General features: G+C 45.8%; 1 protein-coding gene across 5 annotated transcripts in view; it reads left to right on the forward strand.

Moving 5' to 3' along the window:
- Positions 1–23,401, forward strand: part of LOC135528381 (pleckstrin homology domain-containing family G member 5-like) — a 65,340-nt gene that overhangs the window by 15,256 nt on the left and 26,683 nt on the right. For 3 of the 5 annotated variants that reach the window (XM_064957426.1, XM_064957428.1, XM_064957427.1), the window contains exon 2: positions 5,556–5,632. In XM_064957426.1, the coding sequence (XP_064813498.1) occupies positions 5,556–5,632 (77 nt within the window). Of the gene's footprint in view, positions 1–5,555; positions 5,633–15,659; positions 15,814–16,636; positions 16,725–23,401 lie in introns of those variants that run through there. The other 2 variants (XM_064957429.1, XM_064957430.1) reach the window with 2 other exon arrangements.

Consider the following 23,401-nt stretch of genomic DNA (forward strand, 5'->3'; position numbering starts at 1 on the left):
CAAGGAGTACCAGTACCGAGTCATTGTGCAGGGGTAAGGGGTGCAGGGGTGAGATAATTGAGGTAATGTTTTATTACACTTTTATTTAACTAGACAAGTCAGTTAAGAACAAACTCTTATTTACAATGACAACCTACCCTGGCCAAACCCGGACGATGCTGGGGCCAATTGTGCCCCGCCCATGGGACTCCCAATCATGGCCGGTTGTGATACAGCCTGGAATCGAACCAGGGTCTGTATTGACACCTCTAGCACTGAGGTGCAGTGCCTTAGACTGCTGTGCCACTCGGGAGCCCTGTACATGTGGGTAGGGGTAAAAGTGACTAGGCAATCAGGATATATAATAAACAGAGTAGTAGCAGCAGTGTGTGTGTGTGCTAATATGCGTGTGTGTGTGTGTTGGAGTGTCAGTGTAGTATGTGTGTGGGTAAAATCCAATGAGTGTGCAAGAGAGTCAATGCAAATAGAAAGGGTAGCCATTTTGTTAACTGTTCAGCAGTCTTATCGCTTGGGGGTAGAAGCTGTTCAGGAGCCTTTTGGTCCCAGACTTGGTGCTCAGGTACCGCTTGCCGTGCGATAGCAGAGAGAACAGTCTATGATTTGAGTGGCTGGAGTCTTTAACAATTTTTAGGGCCTTCCTCTAACACTGCCTAGTATAGAGGTCCTGGATGGCATGAAGCTTGGCCCCAGTGATGTACTGGGCCGTACGCACTACCCTTAGGGTCGGATGCCAAGCATTTGCCATACCAAGCGGTGATGCAGCCAGTCAAGATGCTCTCAATGGTGCAGCTGTAGAACTATTTCAGGATCTGAGGGCCCATGCCAAATCTTTTCAGCCCCCTGAGGGGGAAGAGTCATTGTCATGCCCTCTTCAGAACTGTGTTGGTGTGTTTGAATTATGATTGGTCCTTAGTGATGTGGATACTAAGGAACTCGAAGCTCTCAAACCACTCCACTGCAGCCCTGTTGATGTGAATGGAGGCGTGCTCAGGCCTCCCTTTCCGGTTGGCTCCAGTCAGGTCCTTTGTCTTGCTGATGTTGAGGGAGAGGTAGTTGTCCTGGCACCACACTGCCAGGTCTCTGACCTCCTCCCTAATAGGCTGTCTCATCATCGTCGTTGATCAGGCCTACCACTGTCATGTCGTTGGAAAACTTAATGATGGTGCTGGAGTCGTGCGTGGCCACACAGTCATGGGTAAACAGGGAGTACTGAAGGGGACTAAGCACGCACTCCTGAGGGGCCCACGTGGCGGATGTGTTGTTGCCTACCCTTACCATCACGTTTCCCATCCTTATCTTTGCCTCCCCAGTTACATCACACAGTGGTAGCGCCGGGAAAAGGTGTTTGTGTTTTTATAGCAGATGCTCTTTAGTGTGAAGACATCTTAACAATGAATCTGTTTTGTAATGGGGCTTCTTGCTGGGACAATTTGGCACAGATGCAGAGTTCCTTCCAGCCCGCCTTTGACACTGAAATAAGCTATGCTGACGCATTATTATTTTTTATTTTTTTTGTACCTTTTATTTTACTAGGCAAGTCAGTTAAGAACAAATTCTTATATTATTCAATGATGGCCTAGGAACAGTGGGTTAACTGCCTGTTCAGGGGCAGAACGACAGATTTGTACCTTGTCAGCTCGGGGATTCGAACTTGCAACCTTTCGGTTACTAGTCCAACGCTCTAACCACTAGGCTACCCTGCCGCACATGCAGCTCAATAGAGTGCAACACATCTCTGCCAGTCCCAGGACTAGGAAACACCTTGTTCCCTGGCAGGGCAGCAAGCTCTCCATCTGCCATCTGTCTTTTGTCTTCTAGGAGACGGTCGACGGCGGCCATTGCATAATAATCCTCTTCCTGGCCTGTGTGCGACCGGCTCAGACAATCGCCCTCCCTTTCAAATGAGAGAGGGGGGAATAAAACGGAACAAACAGAGAATAGCTCAGCCTCAGACGCCCGATGTGCCACGGCAAAGCTCAGCAAATTGAATGCAGGACTGAGGCATTCTTAACATTCCGTGTAAAAGTGTGCTCAAGGCTTGCGGCGAAACGTACTCTTGGCTCTGCCTCGCTCTGCCTAAACATGGAGCTGTGCTGGTGAGGCTGTGCGGGTCTGAGGGAGAATGAGGTGATGTGATGTAAGGTTTATGGGTGAAATGAGGGAGGGAGGTAGAGTTAGTAGCCTGGTGGTCTACTCGAAGGGCTTTATCCAATTCCTTTTGACCATGATGTTGGCCTTTGACTTGACAATGATGGAAGAGTTGATTACAGCACACAGGATCGGACTGGGCTACGGGGGCCTTCAGCCAGTTGTGGCCATGGTACAAAATACCCTGTTTTCATTATCATGGCCTTACACATCCCTTTTCTATTTATTGCTGTATGAAAGTGACTTGCTTGCCACTCAATGCTGTGTCTTTTGTTAATTGACGTTATGCCTCCGACTTGAGGCACTGGGAGCCGTAGAGAGAGCAAGGGAAAGGCTGTGCAGGCTGAACGCTCTGCTGTCTCTTTGGTGTGCATCAACTCATTGTCCTGCTGTCACATGTGGCCTTGTGTTTGTTTGTTTTTGGCTTAATCAGCAGTGCTGAGTTCAGGAATTCCTGTCCATCAGAGAGAGAGAGAGACACACACAGGCAGCGAGGGGCAAATAGGCAGAGAAAGGGGAAAAGTGGAGTGCGAGGGTACAAAGTGATCCAAAGCAGGAGAGATGGTGACGGGAGGCGAGTGAGCTGGAGAGACAAAAGGGGGGAAGACCGAGGGCGGGAGGAAGAGTCCCATAGTAAAGGTATGGTACACAGAGGTATAGGCAGCTAGCTATATGAGAAGACAGAATATCATGAACTTCACAGGTGAGAGTGTTGCTACAGGGTCAAGAGTCAGAGATCAAGAAGCAGACCCCTGGTCGGCCATTACCTGGAGCTTGGGTCACCTCTGTGGCTGGCTGCCTCTGCGGACCTCATAGCGGAGCTTTTCCATTTCCTCTGCACTGGCCGAAAACAGTTCTGCAGTGCATAATTGCTACCTTTAGGACTAGACAAGTGTCATAAAGACTTGTAGTTTGAGGAAAAGTGCCCCTGAAAGAAGAAAAAACTCTGAATAAAAATGTGTTTCTCCCTGCGCAGTGTGCTGCCTGTAAACCTAGAAGGAGTCATTAACAGAGGTGGTGTTGGCAGAGGCCCAGGATGAGTGAGAGCACGTCTCGGCCTGCTCCCAGGCAAGGCAGGAGGGACAGACTCTGGGAGGGATTGCCCCTGCCCTGCTGCTATCCCTGCCTTGTGCCATGCCTGTAGTGGAAGAACAACAGGTGTGTTTTGGGGGATTTTAGTAAGTTGTATCGCAGCCCTTGATCCAGACCTGTTTCTTGGCGTGAGTGGGGTTTAAGACTTGTTTTGTCTCATTTAAGAAGGTTAACAGGTACTTTTGAGGTCCTCTCTCTGTAGCTCATGTACAAACAGAGTTAACTTTTGGGCTCAGAACTGGGTATGTTTTAGTTTCTGGTTGCTCCTGTGTTTTTGTGAAGGAATCAGTTTTGATATTGAGATTTCTGCAGTCTGTGTGCTTCTTATTCAAAACCTCTTTTGGCTGGCACTAGCCACTCACCACTTGTCTTTACATGGATTCTAGTTGGCTAGATCGGATGATCGGCATTGATCCCGGAGCCTGTTGTTTAACATATTATATACTCAAGATGGAGTATAAGAAAGAGTGGGAGAGACACAGTCGTCATTGTGGACAGGTCTGCTATTCCAAGGTTCTTGGAAAGTTATTGCAGTACAGCTCTGTCATGTCTGGACACTTTTGGCAACAATGCCGTTTTCTCTGTCTTTCAATTGAACTCTTACACCCTATATATAGAGCATTCTCAGGCCTGATGGGTTTACAGTATGTTTTCAAGTCAAATGTTATTGGTCACATGGTTAGCAGATGTTAATGTGAGTGTAGCGAAATGCTTGTGCTTCTAGTTCTGACACTGCAATAATGTCTAACAAGTAATCTAACAATTTCCCCAACAACTACCCAATACACACAAGTCTAAAGGGGTGAATGAGAATGTGTACATGTAAGTATATGGATGAGCGACGGCCGAGCGGCGTAGGCAAGGTGCAGTAGATGGTATAAAATACCGTATATACATGTGATATGAGTATTGTAAGATATGTAAACATTATTAAAGTGGCATTATTTAGAGTGCATTGTGTAAAGTGACTAGTGATTGGGTCTCAATGTGGGCAGCAGCCTCTCTGAGTTAGTGATGTCTGTTTGACAGTCTGATGGCCTTGAGATAGAAGCTGTTTTTCAGTCTCTCGGTCCCAGCTTTGATGCACCTGTACTGACCTCGCCTTCTGGATGATAGCGGTGTGAACCGGCAGTGACTCTAGTGGTTGTTGTCTTTAATTGATCTTTTTGGCCTTCCTGTGACATCGGGTGGTGTAGGTGTCCTGGAGGGCAGGTAGTTTGCCCCCGGTGATGCGTTGTGCAGACCGCACCACCCACTGGAGAGCCTTGCGGTTGAGGGTGGTGCAGTTGCCGTACCAGGCTATGATACAGCCCGACAGGATGCTCTCAATTGTGCATCTGTAAAAGTTAGTCTGGGTTTTGGTTAACAAGCCAAATGTTTTAGGCCTCTTGTGGTTGAAGAGGCACTGTTGCGCCTTGTTCACCACACTGTCTGCGTGAGTGGACCATTTCAGTTTGTCTGTGATATGCAGAGGAACTTAACTTTCCACCTTCTCCACTGCTGTCCCTTTGATGTGGATAGGGAGGTGCACCGCCTGCTGTTACCTGAAGTCCACGATCATCTCCTTTTTGTTGACGTTGAGTGAGAGGTTATTTTCCTCCGAGTGCCCTCACTTCCTCCCTGCAGGTTTTCTCGTCATTGTTGGTAATCAAGCCCACTACTGTTGTGTCGTCTGCAAACCTGTGGATCTATTGGGGCTGTATGTGAACTGAAGTGGATCTAGGGTGACCGGTAAGGTGGAGTTGATATGATCCTTGACTGAAGGACTCACGTCAGCCATGGAGAAGGAGAGGGGGTGGTGCTGTCCTTGATAGCAGGCCGCGACAGTGGCAATGTATTATCCTCGAAGCGGGCAAAGATGGTGTTTAGTTTGTCTGGAAGCATGACGTCGGTGTCAGTGACGTGGCTGGATTCCTTTTAATAGTCACAGTGGGTACAACCTCTCCAATGCACTTCTTTATAAACGCACTTACTGAGTCAGCGTTTAGGTCAATGTTTTTCTCGGAGGCTGACCGGAAACATATTCCAGTCCGCGTGATCAAAACATTCTTAAAGCGTGGCTTCCGATTGGTCGGACCAGCGTTTGATGGTTCTCGTCACCGGTACATCCTGTTTGAGTTTCTGCCTATATGACGGAAGGAGCAAGATGGCATCGTGGTCAGATTTGCCGAAGGGAGGGCGGGGGAGGACTTTGTATGCATCGCGGAAGTTAGAGTAGCAGTGGTCGAGGGTGACATATTTATTAGGTCTGTGTGTGTGTTATCTTCTACAGAGGTGTGTGTTTCTCATGGTCTTTCCTCTGCTGTGTGTTCCAGACGAGAAGCCTGTTCAGGAGGAGGACTGGGTGGTGTGCCAGCATCCTGAGTGCCCTGACCGCCGACAGGCCTCGAAGGTAAGACTCACATCCTGGGATGGGCCAGTCAGTTAGGGATTATCCCTTTGAACCTGCTTCATGGAGCCCAAATCATTATCAAATAAATCCACAGTGAGATCATGTAACTTTATTTCATTTGGATTGTCCGTTTGGACAGAACTCGTATGCTATATGAGGTCCAGCTTGACCCCATAAGACCTTTACCCTTGTAAAGGTATCTAGAATATTAAAGGTCCCGCTACATACAACCTGATTAGTGAGAGACTCCTTTTCTTCTGTTAGGTGTTAAAAGGGTACGAGGCGTGAGGCAGTGTGTCTGGCCACTAGACTGTAAAAGGAATTATTCCTTTGAAGCGGCTGCTTTCTGAAAACAGGACCGTAGCCAAACGGCCAGATGAACCAAAGCAGTCTCTGTCTGGTCGCTCGGCTCTCCCCCAAACGGTCCACTTCACAGGAGCCCTTTCTATAAATCTGGATAAGATGTGTTTCACCCTCAATTTCCGTGACAGAGCAACCGGTCCCTTTCTTTAACAAAAAAAAATGGAAATGATGGACTGGAGTGAAAGAGGGGAAAATAATAGAGAGAATGAATGGAAAAGAGCACAAAGCTAGGGAATAAAGACGACACAGCACAGGTAAGGATAGTTATCGACAACGAGGCTAATTCTAGCTATTCTCTGTTGCAAAAACGTATAAGGAAGTTGAGGCACAAGGAGAGCTGGAGAGATGAACCTGTAGTAGCTTCAGTCTCTTAGCCTCTCTTCGGCGTTTACACGTTATTAGGCAGATCTTTCCCTGGGTGATAGAAACACTACTACTGTACATCACCTTTCTCCTGCCCTGCTCGTGTTATAACAGGCAACAAGGATCTTCTACAGGCCTTTTAGGATTTTGTTTGTAAAAGTTGAGCAAGAGCCAGTGAACGTACACAGTGGGTGAAGTGTCTACATCACGTGTCAACTCAAGTCCTGCAGGCCCATTCAGGCCCCCGGGTGGTTTGAGTAAACTTTTTTTATTGTATAATTTTTTTTTATACCAGGGAAAAACAACCCTCTGTCTACATTGAAAAGACTAAAACCATATCAAAACTGTGTAGAAATGATAATGGACCTATATTATACAGTGTCTTCACTTTTTCCACGTTACTAAGAATCACCGAAACCAAAGCTGGATAGTCATGGAGCATCGAAAATTCCAAAAGCGATGGATAGAGGACTATTGTTTATATATATTTTTCTAATCAGTGCGTCCCTCCGGACCTTGGCGAAGACCGAATACGACCCACAGACAAAATTTGTTTGACATCCCTGGTCTACATCGTGTGTGTGTGTGTTGATCTGTGCACCGGTGGGAGGAGGGGAGTTCATTTAGGACAAAGCCTGTCCGACTGACGCAACCCGTCTCCTTGGCCGAGGTCACGGGCTGACGTTATGTAAGGAGATTAAGACGAGGCCTGCTAGTTATGTGGACTGGACTGGGATAGGAGCAGGGGAGGATTGAGAAGCTCGCTGGTGACTGGACTGGGATGGACGGGAGGGAGGGAGGGAAGCCTTGTTTTCAACTGCAAGCAACAGCACTGTCCCAGCCTCATCTCTCCCCCACTCTTCTTCTTTGATGCCTTTTTCTGTCTGATTTCCATTGAAATCATCTACATCTCTCCAGTCGGTTGACAAACTCGTACATTTCAGAGGATGGCACAGCAAAGCCTTGTTCCCTCACTTGTGCTAATGTTGTCTTCAGTTGGCAGACAGCAGCAGGGAAATGTCCATGTCTCCTGTCTGTGACAGGTCTGGTCTTAGTCAGCAGGGGGCGCTAATGAAGCAGTCCAGTTATGCAGGTCCCATCTCTTCTTATTACCTCTTGTTGCGTTTCACCCCACGATTGCCTGCATTGCATAAACGTTTTTGACATGATTAGACATTTAAAAAAAAAAATACACTTTGTATTATATCCCATGTGGTTTTAAATGAACTCCTCAAAGAAGCCATTTGACTCTGAACAGAAACATTCAACTTTTTACATTTCATTTTAAGAGTATTTTAAGGAGCTTGAACAAACCCTTTGAACTGAGCTGCTTTTGGCAACAGTTAGGGAGAGAAAGGGGAGATGGAGAGAGTCAGTCCACTGGACTGCAGTCTCTTTCCTCACGTTATTTATCCATTTTTATTTGAAAGTGCTTGGTCTTTATAGCTCTTCCTTTGGTCCTACTTCATAGTTTTATAACAGATCCATTCTGCGGTAACTCAGCGCCCCAGAGGCGTGAGTCTGTTCCATTCACCGCATGAGACATGCGCCCTGGCGTAGCATTAGTCAAGTTCACCTGTCCAATAATTCACTGAGTACATCCAGGTGTCCCATGAAAGTCTGGTACTGACACTACCTACTATAGCTGTCTACGAGTAGAGTCCTCATCACATTACTTAACACTACCTGTACTGAGGTTAGGCTTAGATAACTATTTCATGTGTTTTCCAAAGGGTTTGTACCATAGTCGTATGAAGCTCATTTAAACCTCTGTTGTAGGTCTGGGACTGTTCAGGCCGATAGCTAGGCCTTTAGTTCTGAGTTAATACTGGACTGACTGACTGCCTGACCGTGCTGTGGCGGTTTGCAGCAGGGCCCGTGCATGGACCTTCCAGGGGCAGGTGCTCAAAATGCCCCCCCCCCTTCCAACAACACACTCACCACAAATTAGAAACAAGAAATGGAAGGAACTAGTTAGTTATGATTGACAGTTACAGATATGATTGGTAGTTAGACATGATTGACATCAGGAAAAGAGGGTAAACTGTCAGCTGATCATTGATGTTATTGATGGCTGTAAATCTGCTAGTTAGCTAGCTTGATACATCTTCAATGCTTTTAAATAATAGCTTAATAATATAGATTATCAATATTATCTTCTAATTCATGATGTGTGGCTTGTGTGGATATTTTTGTATATGGAGGTTAGCTAGAGTCTAGACTACCTATTCAGTGCTTAATTTGTGCCGTTATTGTGCCGAAAATCTCCCCTGCCAGAATCCCCCCCCCCTCTCGTGAACACGCACACACTCAATTCTTCATTGCTGCGACTTGCTTGCTAGTTGAGATTTCACTAGTATTGTCTGCAGCTTTCGGTTTGGCTATTTGTAAAATGTATTAGTCTATAAATAAATCTCTTTGCCAAAATTCTTCATCTCCCCCATGTCTTATTCGACTAGTAGTTGTTCTGAAATGTTTATTGCGGGGGGGGGCGACGCATTTTATTGCCTGTCCAAAGCTCCCCCTTCCATCTTGGGACTGGAAGGCCTGGCACACTTCAGGATCATTTTGGTAGCTCATGTTGACTAGTAGTGTGTGTCACAGAAAGTATTTCACTCTGGCCACAACATCTATGGAAATTAGAAGGGGGGGAGAGGATTTCGGCAAGGCCATTTTCTTGCCTGCCAAAATCCCCCCCCCCCTTCTAAATTCCTTAATTTTGTCACTAGAGTCATAAACTTTCTGCGGCTCACACGACTAGTCAACAGTGTGGAGTCGAATGGATTCGGTTCAGTCGGTTGTCCTGATAGCTGGCTAGCTGGCAACAACAGCAGCATGGCGCTAGTTAAAACTTGTAAAAGAAAGTGATGTTTATTTTGATGGGCCAGGGAGAAATGACTTGTAGTATCGATCACCCTCTGGATGTCACTGTGACATGCCAGTTTACTAACCTAGCGACAAGCCTGTGCCAATGAATGTTGTATCAAGGTGCTTGCCAACGTGAGACGTGATTTTATTTCGAATAAGATAACAGCCTACACAAGAAATAACTTGTAAAATTGGTAGTAGCCATCTGAATGGCATTATCCGAGATACAGTCTACTGCCCAATGGGGAGAGTTTGCGCTGCAAGCCGGCAACACTACAATACGGGAACAGTGTCCTTCACTCCCGCTTGTGTGTAGCCAATAACAGCCCACAAGCTTAAACTAGCTAGCTGGGAAGGGCTCATCAGGATCACCGACTGAACCGAGTCCGTTTATCTTCACTTGACTCTTGCTGCGAGACATATGTCTTCACTTTGGACATGTGGAGTGTCCGTATAGCCTCCGCCTTTCCGGTTTCACTGACTCACGCAATGATGCGCAGCTCACTCGCCAACAATGGCCGATGTGTTTGTGCCAAAAACACACTGTAGCGGCCCGCACAGACAGCTGTGCGTTATGTGTTATGCTGTTAGTTGTTTGTGTTGTACTTACCATTACCCAGTGTTCGCGGGGTCCGCCATGCCAATCAACCAGCTCTCTGCCAATCACGGGAATGCCTGGAATGTTCTGATGCCGGGCATCCTGGTGGTTGGCGGAGTGGTGTGGCAGGGGGATGGAGCACTGGAAGTTAAGACCAGGTTTAGCCATTGTTCTCTCTCTTACGTCTGGCCTTCACAAGAGAAGGTCACGGTTGTTTTTATAGGGTATCCTTCATTTATTTGGCGTGGGCTACGGTCAAACGGTAGCCTGTGAGAAGTTGGGTTAATAAACCGTCAATTTGTAAACTCAATTCTCTATCTGGACAGTTGTTCCTTTTGTGATCTCGTCAGGTCATTACAATACCTTACTCTGTACAACAATGTTCGCCCAATAGGCATATTTGGAAGTTGATCAAATATTTTGGTAGCTTACAGCAGATAGATTCCAACCTGTTTTCCCGCGATTGGATTTGAAATATTATGAAAGGCCTCTCTTAGCTGCTGTTCACCTTCAGATGTGCTGCTTGTTCCCAACTTCAGGCTAATGTCTTGTCATTGGGCTCCACAGAATCTGCAGCTATTGGTCTTTTGTGGCTAAATTATAGGCCTATAGTTGTGGTGTAGAAGGCTATTCTGAATTATTTCATGTATTTCTGAACAGACAGCAGTCATTTATATTTATTTGGCAGATGTATTTACATTTTGTCAGGGGTGCTGCAGCCCCTCCAGGACCCTTCGCGCGGCTATGGTTCTAAAAGGAACTGGTGATCAGCCAACCAGACTGAATGTTAACGATGATGCTAACCAAGTGTTACTCTTCTGTGGCAGCTCTGTTGACCATTTGAACTAGGTAGATGGCTACACACTCGACTGGTGAAGCCATGCATTTTTGGATCCTGGGCGGGTGTGCCAAACTCCATGCAGGGCAGACTGGGAGAAAGGCACAAGCGTCGCACATGTGCTCCGTATAGGGCGGATCAGCGGTCGGTGTGGGGAGTGGCGAACTTGACGAAGTCACGACGACTTGGGGGCGGTGGGCTCAGAACAACAACAACAAAAACTGTTTACAAAAAAAAAAAGAACACAAATTATACCACCCAAAAGGGAACTGGGTGGGATGGCAAAGGGGCAGGTGCTTGGGCACAAGAATACCCCGACTTGTGCACCTGACTGATTTAGCGGCATCATTCTTGGCACAGGAAGGAGAAGAGGCCAGTCTGAGCTCGCTCTGTAACAGGTCTCCCACATATACAGTTAATTACACCCCCCCCCTGTCTCTACGGGAACGGGACAGGACCAGACAGGCCCCGAAAGGTGTGGGTTCTCACGGCAACGCGCCCCTCCTAGTACAAACAGCTGCAGGGAAGGTGACGGAATGGAAGGGTGGATGGATGGAAGGGGAGAAGTTTCAACCAGCTGACTGACTTCTATTTCTCTCTTTGGTTTCATTGGTTTCACTTGGATGGTTTTGACCTTTTTTATTCCTGCCCCTTATATATTAATTTGATGACTAATGTGTCTCTGATGTAATTGTTTTTTTGGAAGTAGTGACACTATTTGGAAGTAATATTATCCACCCTTTTTTAAAGAGTCACGAACGAAACAGTCCCTTGAACTTCCAGCGTGGTGAAATAATTGTCTGAACAAATGCAAAAACAACACACAACGTCACGCCGTCAGCTATTCAACAATCATCTATAGGGTGACTGAAACCCAGGTATTGAGGTACAGTGGTTAGCCTTAATTCCTTACCGAGTTACCTAATGATGCTTCCCTTCCCTGCTTGGCTCTCCTCCGGCATGAGTCTGGCTCTAGCTGCCTCTTGGCACGGACAGATCAGAGGGCTATTTAAAGCAGCTGTGCACATCCTTTTAATTTTCATACGGCTCTTTCTCCCTTTTTCCCCCCCTCTTTTTTTTGTCCTGGTCTAATGAGGAACAGTCTGTTTTGAAAAGGTCTTAGGCATGAGGGCGGCCAACACTGGAGCACGATTTATAGATGTACTGTCAATAATTTGAAGTAAAATGATCTAGCTGTCTCTCTGTCTGTGTGCGCGTTCGTGGAAGAGAGAGCATTTGTGTGTGTGTGTGTGTGTGTTTGCATGTGTGTCCGTGTGTGTTTGCGTGCGTGCGTGTTTGTGTGTGTGTGTGTGTGTGTGCGTGCAAGTGCATATGGATATACCTTTTAATTTGCATTGAAAGTAGACCCATATTCTACGTGCTCAGAGCACTGTGTCCTGGTTGTCTTTGGCTGTTGATTTGTGAAGACACATACTTCTACCATCCAGTAAGTGATTTAATATTGCTTGAATCAGGAAAATATGTACATAACTCATGCTTGATTGTCATCCAAATATTCCTCACAACTTGTATTGCCTTTTATATAATAAGCGCCAAAATAAATATAGCTTAAGTAGACCCGTTATGAGTCGTAAGGAGAAATAAGAGAGCACAGAGTCTCCGATTGGGGTTTCTTAGCAGGAAAAGGAAGGAAGGATTACCTATTTTTCTGTGTAAGGAAAGTTTTCCCTGTATGAGAAGTCAAAGGCTTTTGTCACTAATGGCACCCTATTCACTATGTAGTGCTACGTTTGACTAGGGCCCATAGGAGTCTGTTCCAAAGTGGCGCACTACACGTAGGGAATAGGGTGCCATTTGGGACGGAGCCAGAACCACTCCGGCTGGCATGGGTGGGATTTCTGCTGTGGTGGTACTGTGATGTTAGACTACTAAGCAGGATTTGGGCATTGGGATTGCTCAGGGAAAAGTAGGCTAATGGGTTTTCAATGTGAAGTACATAGTGGAAGTTAAGAGCAGTGTCTTTTGATATGCCTGTTAAAGACTGGAACTCCTTCTTCACACAGAAACCAATAATGCTTATGATAGTGTTTTATATTCATTTCAAGCATTTTCTTTTTTTCTCTGGACATGATTTATGCAAACGTACCTTTTTATAGAGCAACAGAATTGAAGTATTTGTACGGCATAGGCTACATCTCACTTCTGCAAGTTGAATTGGCCGAGGACATGAAAGCATTTGCGATCTGGAAAGTGATTTCACCCCATAAAGCACAGGCCTACTGTGTAATCTCAATGACACACAGAGCACATTTTAAATACGTTAACGATCAAATTTTCCACTCCAGTGGATGTTCTACTTCAGGTAGTATGACTATGTACGATTACCGGAAGTGGAATATTACGTGACGTCTACAGGCATACACACACAGAGGGTGATTGGGTAAAGACACAGTCTCTGCTGGTGGCTATAGCCAAGCAGGAAGCTGTGGGTGACGTACAGACTTATATCTAGAGTCACAGTTGGCCTCATGCAAGCTACAACAAGCTTTTGAGTCCACAGAACTCCCAACGCACCGCCATCATCGTCTATTAGCCAATCGACCTATTTCTTCACATACTGTATTTTTCTACCATTCTTTTGACATTCAAACAAGGGGTTGTTTCCAAAGTTCTCACGTACGCAAATCGCTTAGGCAGTATTCCGATGGAGAATCGTTCTCAATGACAGTGGCAGATTTGATCGCCGGTGTGTTTTTTTTTTTTTACTTGGGTTTTCTTGAAATAAGTTTAGTAGTGACCCCATCAGTCTTGGGTCATTCGTTTTCAATCGTGATTGGCGAGACAATGAACGATGCAAATGAAGGCACTCATCAGATTAAATAGTGCTCTCCGTGGAGATTACTTACCTTGCTGGGTCGTGGGCGCGCATCAACAAAAAAACACGACCAATTTCACAGCAAAACAATGTCACACATGTCATTGAAATGTGGAAAAGAAAGGGGATACCCCTGCATGTATGGAAATTAGGCCTAAGGATTTGACACGCGGCCAACAATGTGTGTGTGATGTGAGCCGATCTGTCGATTGTCTTATCAGGAAAGTATTCAAAGCCAGGAGGAGGTACCCATGAGATGGTGACTCCAACCCCAAGCCATGTGAGCCTCTTTTAACTGGAAGAAGGACGTAGAATAACAGGAAGAGGGCATCTGACTGGGCAACACCAACGACCAACCGACACTCCAATGGAAATGGCCTTGGGACGACAGGGAGTCAGGGACGACCAATGTAACTGGCTGGTTGTTTTATAACGAGGCTCGCCGTGGCGTAGATGTTGGGATTGAAACGACATAACATTCAAAATCCCTCCTCACACGTGAAGCTCTGCTCTTCTTCATGGCAAACCAAACTCAAGCCTTCATGTGTAATTACTGGTTAGGGCTAATTTCTGAGGGAGGGAGTCAGCAGGATGGTTGAAGCTAATTAACGGTTTAAGAATGACGGTCTTGTCTGAGCCTTCAATTAGGAAAAAGGACCCGTGTTCTCGAGAAAATCTCCCCAAAATCCAAAACATGTTATTATCGCGGATACGCCGAGTAATAGTAGGCAACTTTTTTTGTAAATCAGTCGAGTGAATTCCCAAACCAGACTCCAGCCCCTGGAACTTCCAACAGAATTTACGGTGAAATAATTAGGCTACATGTATCCTTTTCTTATTACCCTTCTCGCCCGCTCTTTACGCTCTACATACTTATCTTCCTCTCTGTTTCATCTCTTTGTCTCCTGAACATACCTTGTGAAAGAATATCTGGACTTATCGGTCCGGGAGGGATTAATGCCAAGGTCCGGCATCGAGGGAGGGTCACCTCTTTACACAGAATACATTCCCCTTCTCCTCCGCAACAATGTCACTGCCACCACAGACTAATCCTTCAGGGTAATTGCGTGGCTGCCGCCCCATCTTTTAAACACAGACTGCTGTAATTGAGGTTGGCAACGGCGGGTGGTGGGTTGGGCAGGGGGACCCGTATGTTGACTTGTTTTGAAGAGGAGAGATTAGTTTGGGCTTCCCATCCCCGAACAGAACTGACCTCTCCCCTCCCCAGGCTGTGCCTCCAGGAAGTCTCTCCAGCCTCCCTGCAGCCATGGGACCCCTGAATCGTTTTTCCAGAGTTGGCTAATTGTAGACTACTCTAGGCTTAGGTTGAATAACAAAAGAACAGAGAGCAGTGTACTGGCCCATGTTTGTGGACAGGTTAGCACAATAGACTGTGCGAAGACATGGGGTCATGAGGGAGGCAGTCATTTTGATATGTCAGCCACCAGAAGTTTCAACAATGTTGAGGTTAACTTCCGTGCCCATAGGATTAGAATATTCCAATATCATGTCATCAAGATTGAAATCATATACGCAAGTGATTTATTTGAATCTGATATTGAAAGAAGTAAGCAAATGCAGTTCTCTAATACTGCTTCTTACACTGTTCCCTCCCGTTGACTACTTATTTTACTATGTAGGAAAGAACCACTAAAACGCCGCCTCTTTTTTTTTAAAGCACAAATACACCGTCCTGCGTGCTACTCTCTGACCTTGTGCCACTGAGGGGTCAGGGGTCAAACACGGGGACAAATGGGAGGGAGAGGTGAATACGGAGCAAGATACAACATGAGTAGGGAGAACCATAGAAATTGTGGGAAAATCCAGTTTTAGTCATTCAATTTCTCTGAAGACAGAGGGGGGACGACACATGAGATGTTTAGAATCAGGACTGGTTTCTATACAAGTCAGTGAGTCAGTCCAGGATGTGTGTATGCTGGTAGGTCTTTGATTGGAGGGAGAGGTGGTTGGTGTAGTTGGGGGCGGGGTATCGCAAACACCGAGGCAGCTCACATGTTCATGCTCAATCTAGTCTCGTCTGTCAGGTTATCCTGTGGCGTTCTACTACCTTTGAGCTCTTCCTGCTCATAGAGCTCTAGGGACTTTAAAACACTTTCTCTCACGCTCCCTTACTGATGGATGAACGAGATTAGAGAGAAGCTTCCATCGAGGGTGGGATTTTAACTTCTGTTCTGCCTGCCACCGAGCTACCGACAGTTGTGACCTTGGAAGTATTTTGTCACTTACCCATTGAAACTGAGAGATTATTTTCGGGGGAACCCTTTTTCCCAGCACATTTTGTTTGCAAACTGGAGGTGAGTGATCGAGAACATCCTTACCCCTCTCTCAACCTCTCCCGCTGTGTGCATTAGTACGGAGGTTCAGTGAAAGGAACCCAGCATGTGTGTGTTATTGTCTGCCTAGGGTTGTGTGGTCTTAGTGTTGATCTTACATTTTGGTTCACAGCTAGGTGTAATCTATAGAGACAGGTGGGAGAATGGTATGGCAAAGGGATATCATACCTGAACTGAGTAGATCCACAGCCAGAGTGAAGCTGAGTGATATGTTGTTCCTCAGTGAGAATGCTAGTGCAATGCACCCTCTCTTTATGTCTTGACTTTTAAACCCTTTTGTTCCTCGGGGCGCATAGGCCACCTACAAACTTCCTGGAGCCTTTTCAGTCAGCCCCCATGTTCTCCCGATCTCTACACTGTTCCTGCCTGCTCGTGATGATGGCGTACACACAGACATCAATTGCAACGTTTGGGGGCCTTTTTAAGTCTCTTTTTTTTGCCAGACGTCAGCATATTCTACATCTGCTTCTTATATCAACAACCCAAGATCCTCAACAGCACATGCCAGCCCAGCCAGTGTCACAACCCCCCCCCCCTCCATTTTATTCATACCAAATCTAAAGTGGCTTACCAACTATTCATTTCCAAGTCGAAATTGGAACTGCCTGTGTCCAAATCAGCAATTTGTCTCTCTAGGAGTTTCCAGCAGTTCCCAAAATTATTTTCTTTTTCACGCACTTCCTCTTTTTTTGGGGGGGGGGGGTGGGGTGGGGGTCGTGCACATCGCCTTCCTGCCTATCGGTCTCTTTTCCTTCCCTGAAGCTATGGATAGGAAGCCTGGTTGCATCACAGTCCAGCAGTGCAGCCTGAGAAAACACTCGCTCCGTCTCAGTGCACTTGACTGCGTTAGAGCGGAGACAGACCAGCTGCCGGTGAGTGGGTCTTCAGTTTTCTCATGTGGTCACCCCAATAACTCTCGATGTTTGTGTGTAAGGAAAAAGTTGTCTCTCGTCTTGCCTTCGTTGACAGTTCAGTGTCCGATGAGGCCAACAGCAAATCTGCAGTTTGATGATTGTTTGAAACATTTTTTTTGAATGCGTCTGCGTATATATGGTATATCATATGAGTACAGGACAAAAGGCTTGGCTTCACCTTTTTAGGGACAAAAGGCTTGATTTCAGGGTGGTCTGAGTCTCTTCCTAGGTGAAGTACGAGCCTATTTCTCAAGGTGTGAGTGTGAAATCATGCTACATGTTGAAACACACTTTTGGTGGAATGTTTCCTTTGTAAAAAGAGAGGCTATTTCCTGTAAAGTTCTGTTAGATGGATGTCCTTCAGTTTATCTCTGTCCTAGAACAGACAATTCCCAAACTCTACTGTACATCCACTGACCAAACACAGCTAATCAAATGGACCGTTGACTATTGACGACGAGCCATTTTTTATTTTTTTTTGGTTGTTCTTTTTGCCACTGCGTAATCATGTGGTTTGTGTTGGAGACTCTGCTATATTCTGAACTGATGTCAGGTTCCCTCTCTCTAGTCCGGACCTGTTTCCCTAGCGTACTCTCTACGGTGTGTACATCTGGAAAAGTCAGTCCTCTCCTAAGACTTACAGTAGAAGATGTGTCATAGGTTTGTCATCATTACCACACTCCATGTGGTTTTCCCCCCCAGTCTGCCTGACAACTCCTTTTAAAATACATTTCAACAGATGACAAGTCACACAGTTTAGTTTGACTAATGACTTTCCCACTGATGGGATCAGATTTCAGGCCTGTTTGGTTGGGAGTTTTCAACCCAGCCTGGGAAAAATGCATCTGGTTGTACATCAACATTATTTGACTGAATTTAAACTGAAAAGCTGCAGGCATTTTAGTACAATACTAGAGAAATGACCTAATCTACTTCACTAATACCTGTGGCATTAGCCTGAATGACATCATATCCTTTATCATATATACTGTATATACATCAAGTACCACAAGCGAAGTAAAATCTGAAACATTTTAAAATATTTTTTAAAGATATAACACCTCATGGCACAACAGGGCCTGTGAAGAGACGTGCTCACACACACATTGTAATATTGTAGATTTGTAGTGATGGAGAAGTGATGTAATGTTTTGTTTATGATGTAGGCTGTGATGTTTTTGTTAATACTGTTTGGACCCCAGGAACAGTAGCTGCTGTCTTGGCAATAAATCCAAATACAAAAAAAAAATATCCTGTCAACCAGACACCAGTCACTCAGCCTCAGGTGTGGGCTTGGACGTTTCACTCTGCCAATCATCTCCTCATTACAGATTGAAAACAAGTCTGCCTACAGTACAAGCCTTTGTACATGAATCATCCCATGCGTCCCAGAAACACATGCACGCTCACTCTGCCCTAGCTTTGAACGCTTCGATACAACAAGTGCCTCTGTTTTGAAGAGTTCCATATGTGTTTGAGGAAAAGCAAACCCTTCCACAGTAAAGGGGGAGGGGGGTTAATAGTAAGGAGACACGCCAGGCTAGCGTTGTGTAAGACCTCCTGCTTTAAAAGCCCCGGCCTGGTCCTGGCACTCTCTCAGAGCCCAGCTAGAGAACCGGACCGATGGCGGGAGAAGAAAGAGAGAGCGCGCGGCGGCACTTCTCCCCTGCCTCTTCTCACAGACTCACCCAAGTTTATTTATTGAAAAAGAAATGGTCAGATCTGGCCCAGTCCTGACCCGGGTCTCTGATCTATCCCTTTGATCTCATTTATCCCCCCCCCCCCACCTCTCTGTTTCCACCCAGCCTACCAGTAGCAGCCAGAACTAAAAGGGTACAGTCAGTGGTGTAGTGGTGCCTGGAGAAGTGGGTTTACTCTGATTTGGCCCAAAATGACCCGTTTTAATGACATGCGATGCGAATGATCTAAAATGCTTAAACCACATCAGGAGACCACTTGTTTTTAATGTATTTAAACAAATCTGACATTTTTAAGTGTACTTGCCCTTTAATTTTAGTGCCAGGCACCTAGCACTGTTTTGATTAGTGGTGTTTCTGTAGCACATGAGATTGAGTTTTCAAAACAAATGGCCAATGGATTGATGCAAGTGATCATGACATCATTCTGACAGGTAGGCATGGGCTACTTTGTATTTGGGAAAGACTTTCTATCTACCAGAAGGCGGTTTGGCCTATAATTAGCGTCACTATATATATTTTTCTGTTCCTTAACTGTTTGAAACCTAGACTTTTTACTTCATATATGAGGCGTGTCCTACCTTGCTTCAAAGTAGCCTATAGCTAAAGTCCCACCATAGAAACGTGGAGGCAATTATTTTACAAAGGACTTTCTTTCATTGTCTTCCAGCCAAAAGCGTGATCCTTGTCATATTAGCAACCCATGATAGTTGTTTCATCCTTAGATCTCCCCTCTCTTAATTTCTCATTCTCACATATGGGTGGGATTTAGTGGGGGTTTCCCACAAATTGCATTTTGGAACATTTGCACTGTTCTAAGCCTACTGCCGTGTGCACGTTACTGCACTGAAAGGGTGGAGAATTTTTATTTTTTTGTCTATCGTCATTTTTTTTTAAAGCTTAACATTCTGATCTGCCTTTATGAATTAATACGGTGTATACCTCCACTACACTATTATGAAACGTACCCTGGCAATTAAGAAGTGAGTATACGCAATGCCCACTGAAAAATAGGTGTGTGCGCAGTGTATACCTGCGCTTATCCTCCACTACATCACTGGGTACACTGAGACTACAGCGTGTGATGTTTAGGACACCAACCTCTACAGTGAACCGAGAGGGGCCCCCCAGTCGTGTGCTCAACTCCCAAGAGGGGCATGAAAATGTGTTCTCAGAAAATGGTAACTAAAAGTAATGATGGCCTAGATGGCAGGCCTAAGAAGAAGTGATTTAACTGTCTTTTTGATGTAACGCAGACTCCCTGGGTATTTTAGTGTTTAGCATTTGCGTACCAATCCATCATTCTGAATTAAAACCATGATTGATACGATGTCCCAGTAGTACAGCTGTAGCATTACGGTGAGTGCTGGCCACCCAGGCTGAAGCTGTATATTTTCTTTTAAGTAGTGTGGAGAGAGTCTCTCCCACGCAGCTCATTGATAAGTTGTAAGGCATGCCGACGGAGTCAGAGTCTGAACACAGAGTCCCAGAACAGACCAGACCAGGATAGGAAGGACTGGGAAGGGTTAGAGAGCGGAGAAGCTTTTCAGGTCTGGGACATCTGCTGTGGCTTTACCGAGTTAAAGTTCATGTAAGGAAATCAAATTGGGCTCCCGAGTGGCGCAGCGGTCTAAGGCACTGCATCTCAGTGCAGGAGTGCAAGAGGCGTCACGAATCCAGGCTGCATCACATCCGGACGTGATTGGGAGTCCCATAGGGCGGCGCACAATTGGCCCAGCGTCGTCCAGGGTTGGCCGGGGAAGGCCATCATTGTAAACAAGTTGAATACAAAATGTAAAATCAATTCGTTAGGCACTAATCTATGGATTTCACAAAACTGGGCAGAGCTGCAGCCATGCAATGGGGAGCATTTTATTGTCCCCAGCACAAGGTGCACCTGTGTAATGATCATGCTGTTTATTAATCAGCTTCTTGATATGCCACACCTGTCAGGTGGATAGATTATCCTGGCTAAGGAGAAATGCTCACTTAACGGGGATGTCAACAAGTTTGTGCACAACATTTGAGAGATATTAGCTTTTTGTGCATATAGAACATTTCTAGGATTTTTGTATTTTTATTTCTGCTCATAAAACATGGGACCATCACTTTACATGTTGTGTTTATATTTTTGTTCAATGTATTTGAATAGTTAGACGGGAGTGAGTCTGACACCGGTGTATGAGGGAGTCTGAAGTCTCTACTGCCTGTCTCATTTGAGGGTGTGTGAGTGCACACAGTCTTACTATTTGTACAAGACTGTACACGACTGAGTCAAACCAATCATTTGTGTGTCACTTTTGCGTGTGTTGTGATAACGTGTCATCCAAGGTCGGTAGACACCAGTCGAGCCTCATTTACGGTCCAAGCCGGGGGAGGGTGTGTGTGTGTGTGATTCAGTACGTCTTACGTATTTAAATGACTGATGATGAGAAGGCATATCTGCTTTAAGGTAACTAACGCTAAAGGGTGAACTCTGCTTCAAGTTGCCAAATCAAAGATGTCTAACACGTTAGTGCCTGGCCCTGAAGTGATGTTTTAGTGTGGGGGTGGAGTGATGTTATTGTGGAATAGTTTGCTAAAACACTGCAGCACACTATCAACTGACTGCAGTGTTAACAAGGCACACAGTAAATTACTGAAAGGAAGGCTTTATTAGAGGACTGTAGCCATATCCAAATGTCATCATGACTGTTTGGGCTGTGCTCGACCCAGCTAAACACAATCATCTGTCTTGACTGAACGTTCGTCATAGCTGTTCAGTGGTGTGTTGATTTAGGCTGCGTGTGTGTGATGCCTGCTGGAGACTGACTGTATGTGGATGACCCAATGGAAGATGGGAAGGGAATTTTAATTTGCTTTGGGTGTGGGCACCAACAACGTGTGTGTGTGTGTGGGGAGCAGTAAACTAAACACAACAAGGGCCCTATTTTCTCTTTCACATTGTCTCTCAATAATCAGTCTCCTTCCACCAATATCCCATCCTGACAACTTTGCTCCAGTGAGTGCTATTCCACCTTTCACTTACACACTATGACATTGTACAGGCACTCGTTGCAACGCTCACTGAAACTTATCGTCAACCTTATTGCAGGAAATGTGTAAACACACACACACACACACACACACACACACACACACACACACACACACACACACACACATAGAGGTTGGGATTAGGTGTGCTCTGGCAGGACAGGCTGTTCAGATTAAAGCCAGTCAGTCCGGGGGCGGAGGGAAGGCTGGGAGAGAGACTGTTGTGTTTGATGCAGTGCTGTTGGCGTTCTTGCATTTTATCAGTATTTTCCTAATGACGAGGGGGATCAAACCTTATAACGCCGACTATTTTGTGTGTGTCGCTCGGGCCACAATCCTTGTTCCTCCTCCAAACACGCCGCTAATCCCGTTGACTTGATAACATGCGTCTGGACACACACGGACACACACATGCTCGCGATCCCCAGGCAGCTGTCATTTGACCATCATCCTCCTTCAAAATCACAGTGCACTCAGTAATTGGCCCATTAGTACCAGTCACCACCAAGTGTGCTGTGCTCTCATCTTCACTCTCAGGTGACCTATTGTTGAGAAATACTATCACAACCCAGTATCAATCGCTAAAATGAAATGGTAACTTGAATAATTCAATGTTTCAGTGACAAAGCCTTTGAGTCTTGTCCTCCTGAGTATGTTCAAATGTAGTCTGCCCCCCCCCCCCCCTCCCCCCCATTCTTTATAACAAAACTCTGACAGGTTTTGGGACTGAATGTGTAGCTTTTTGTCCAGGAGAGAAGAGTCATAGGAGAGTTTTCCTCATCCGAGAGGTGACACGTTTATGTGTGTTGGGTCGCCCAGGCAGCAGATACGCTCAGCAGCTTCAGCCCCGACAGGAATGCAGCTGCCTGGACACCCGGCCCATGCGTGAGTTGTTGGTTACCTTGCTGAGCCCGCCGCTGTCTAAATATGGCATCTGATTTGCTCCTGTTTCACCCGTCTGAACACACACAAACACACACACACACACACACACACACACACACGCGTCTGTCTCCACATTTCATTAACACCTTGTCACGTCTGTTATGTGGTTGTTGAGGGAGAGCTGTTGGGCTACGGGGGGCTGTGTGTGTGAAATGACTTCTGAGAGGAAGGGTTTATTGTTATTTCCAGGAAAACAAATTGAAAGCAGTACTCTTGAGTTTTCCTGACATGCTCATGTTGTTACATAGCACGATGTTATGTATTTTATTTAACAGTGAGAGAGAACAGAACGAAACATTCCAACTATAGATTAATATAACTAGCAATATACCATCATACCAATGTTTTGGAATGAATGGAGAAAGGCCTTTTCTTTTAAGTTGCATTTGAATCTCCCATCCAACAACCAAAGACATGCTTCATCTAAAAACTTCAAAGCACACTAAACTTAATTGTGCTTTTGGAGGGGAGCGTTTCATGTGCCTATTACAGTCAACAAGGGTCTCTCTGTCTCTCTCTCTCTGTCTCTCTCTCTCTGTCTCTCTCTCTCTGTCTCTCTCTCTCTGTCTCTCTCTCTCTGTCTCTCTCTCGCTCTCTCTCGGTCTCTCTCTCGGTCTCTCTCTCGGTCACTCACTCACTCACTGTCTCTCTCTCTTTCTGTCTCTCTTTCTGTCTCTCTCTCTTTCTGTCTCTCTCTCTCGGTCTCTCTCACACTCACTCGGTCTCTCTCGGTCTTTCCCTAGAGAGCAAGCTGTTAACCCTAAATATGTGTCTGGGTTAGGGTGTAGACTAGAGGTCCCGGGGAATAGAAAGGAGGAGCGTCAGAGGACCCTGCCTGGCTGTCTTGGAAATGAGGGAGGGGCCCCTGGTTTAATCTCAACCCTGCCTGCCTGTCGACGGAGTGTCAGATGGCTCTGCCAGAGCAAGATCAGCCCAGTCCACTGAGATTAGGGGGCT

The sequence above is a fragment of the Oncorhynchus masou genome, chromosome 33 (assembly GCF_036934945.1).
Source record: "Oncorhynchus masou masou isolate Uvic2021 chromosome 33, UVic_Omas_1.1, whole genome shotgun sequence".
Classification (NCBI taxonomy): Eukaryota; Metazoa; Chordata; class Actinopteri; order Salmoniformes; family Salmonidae; genus Oncorhynchus; species Oncorhynchus masou.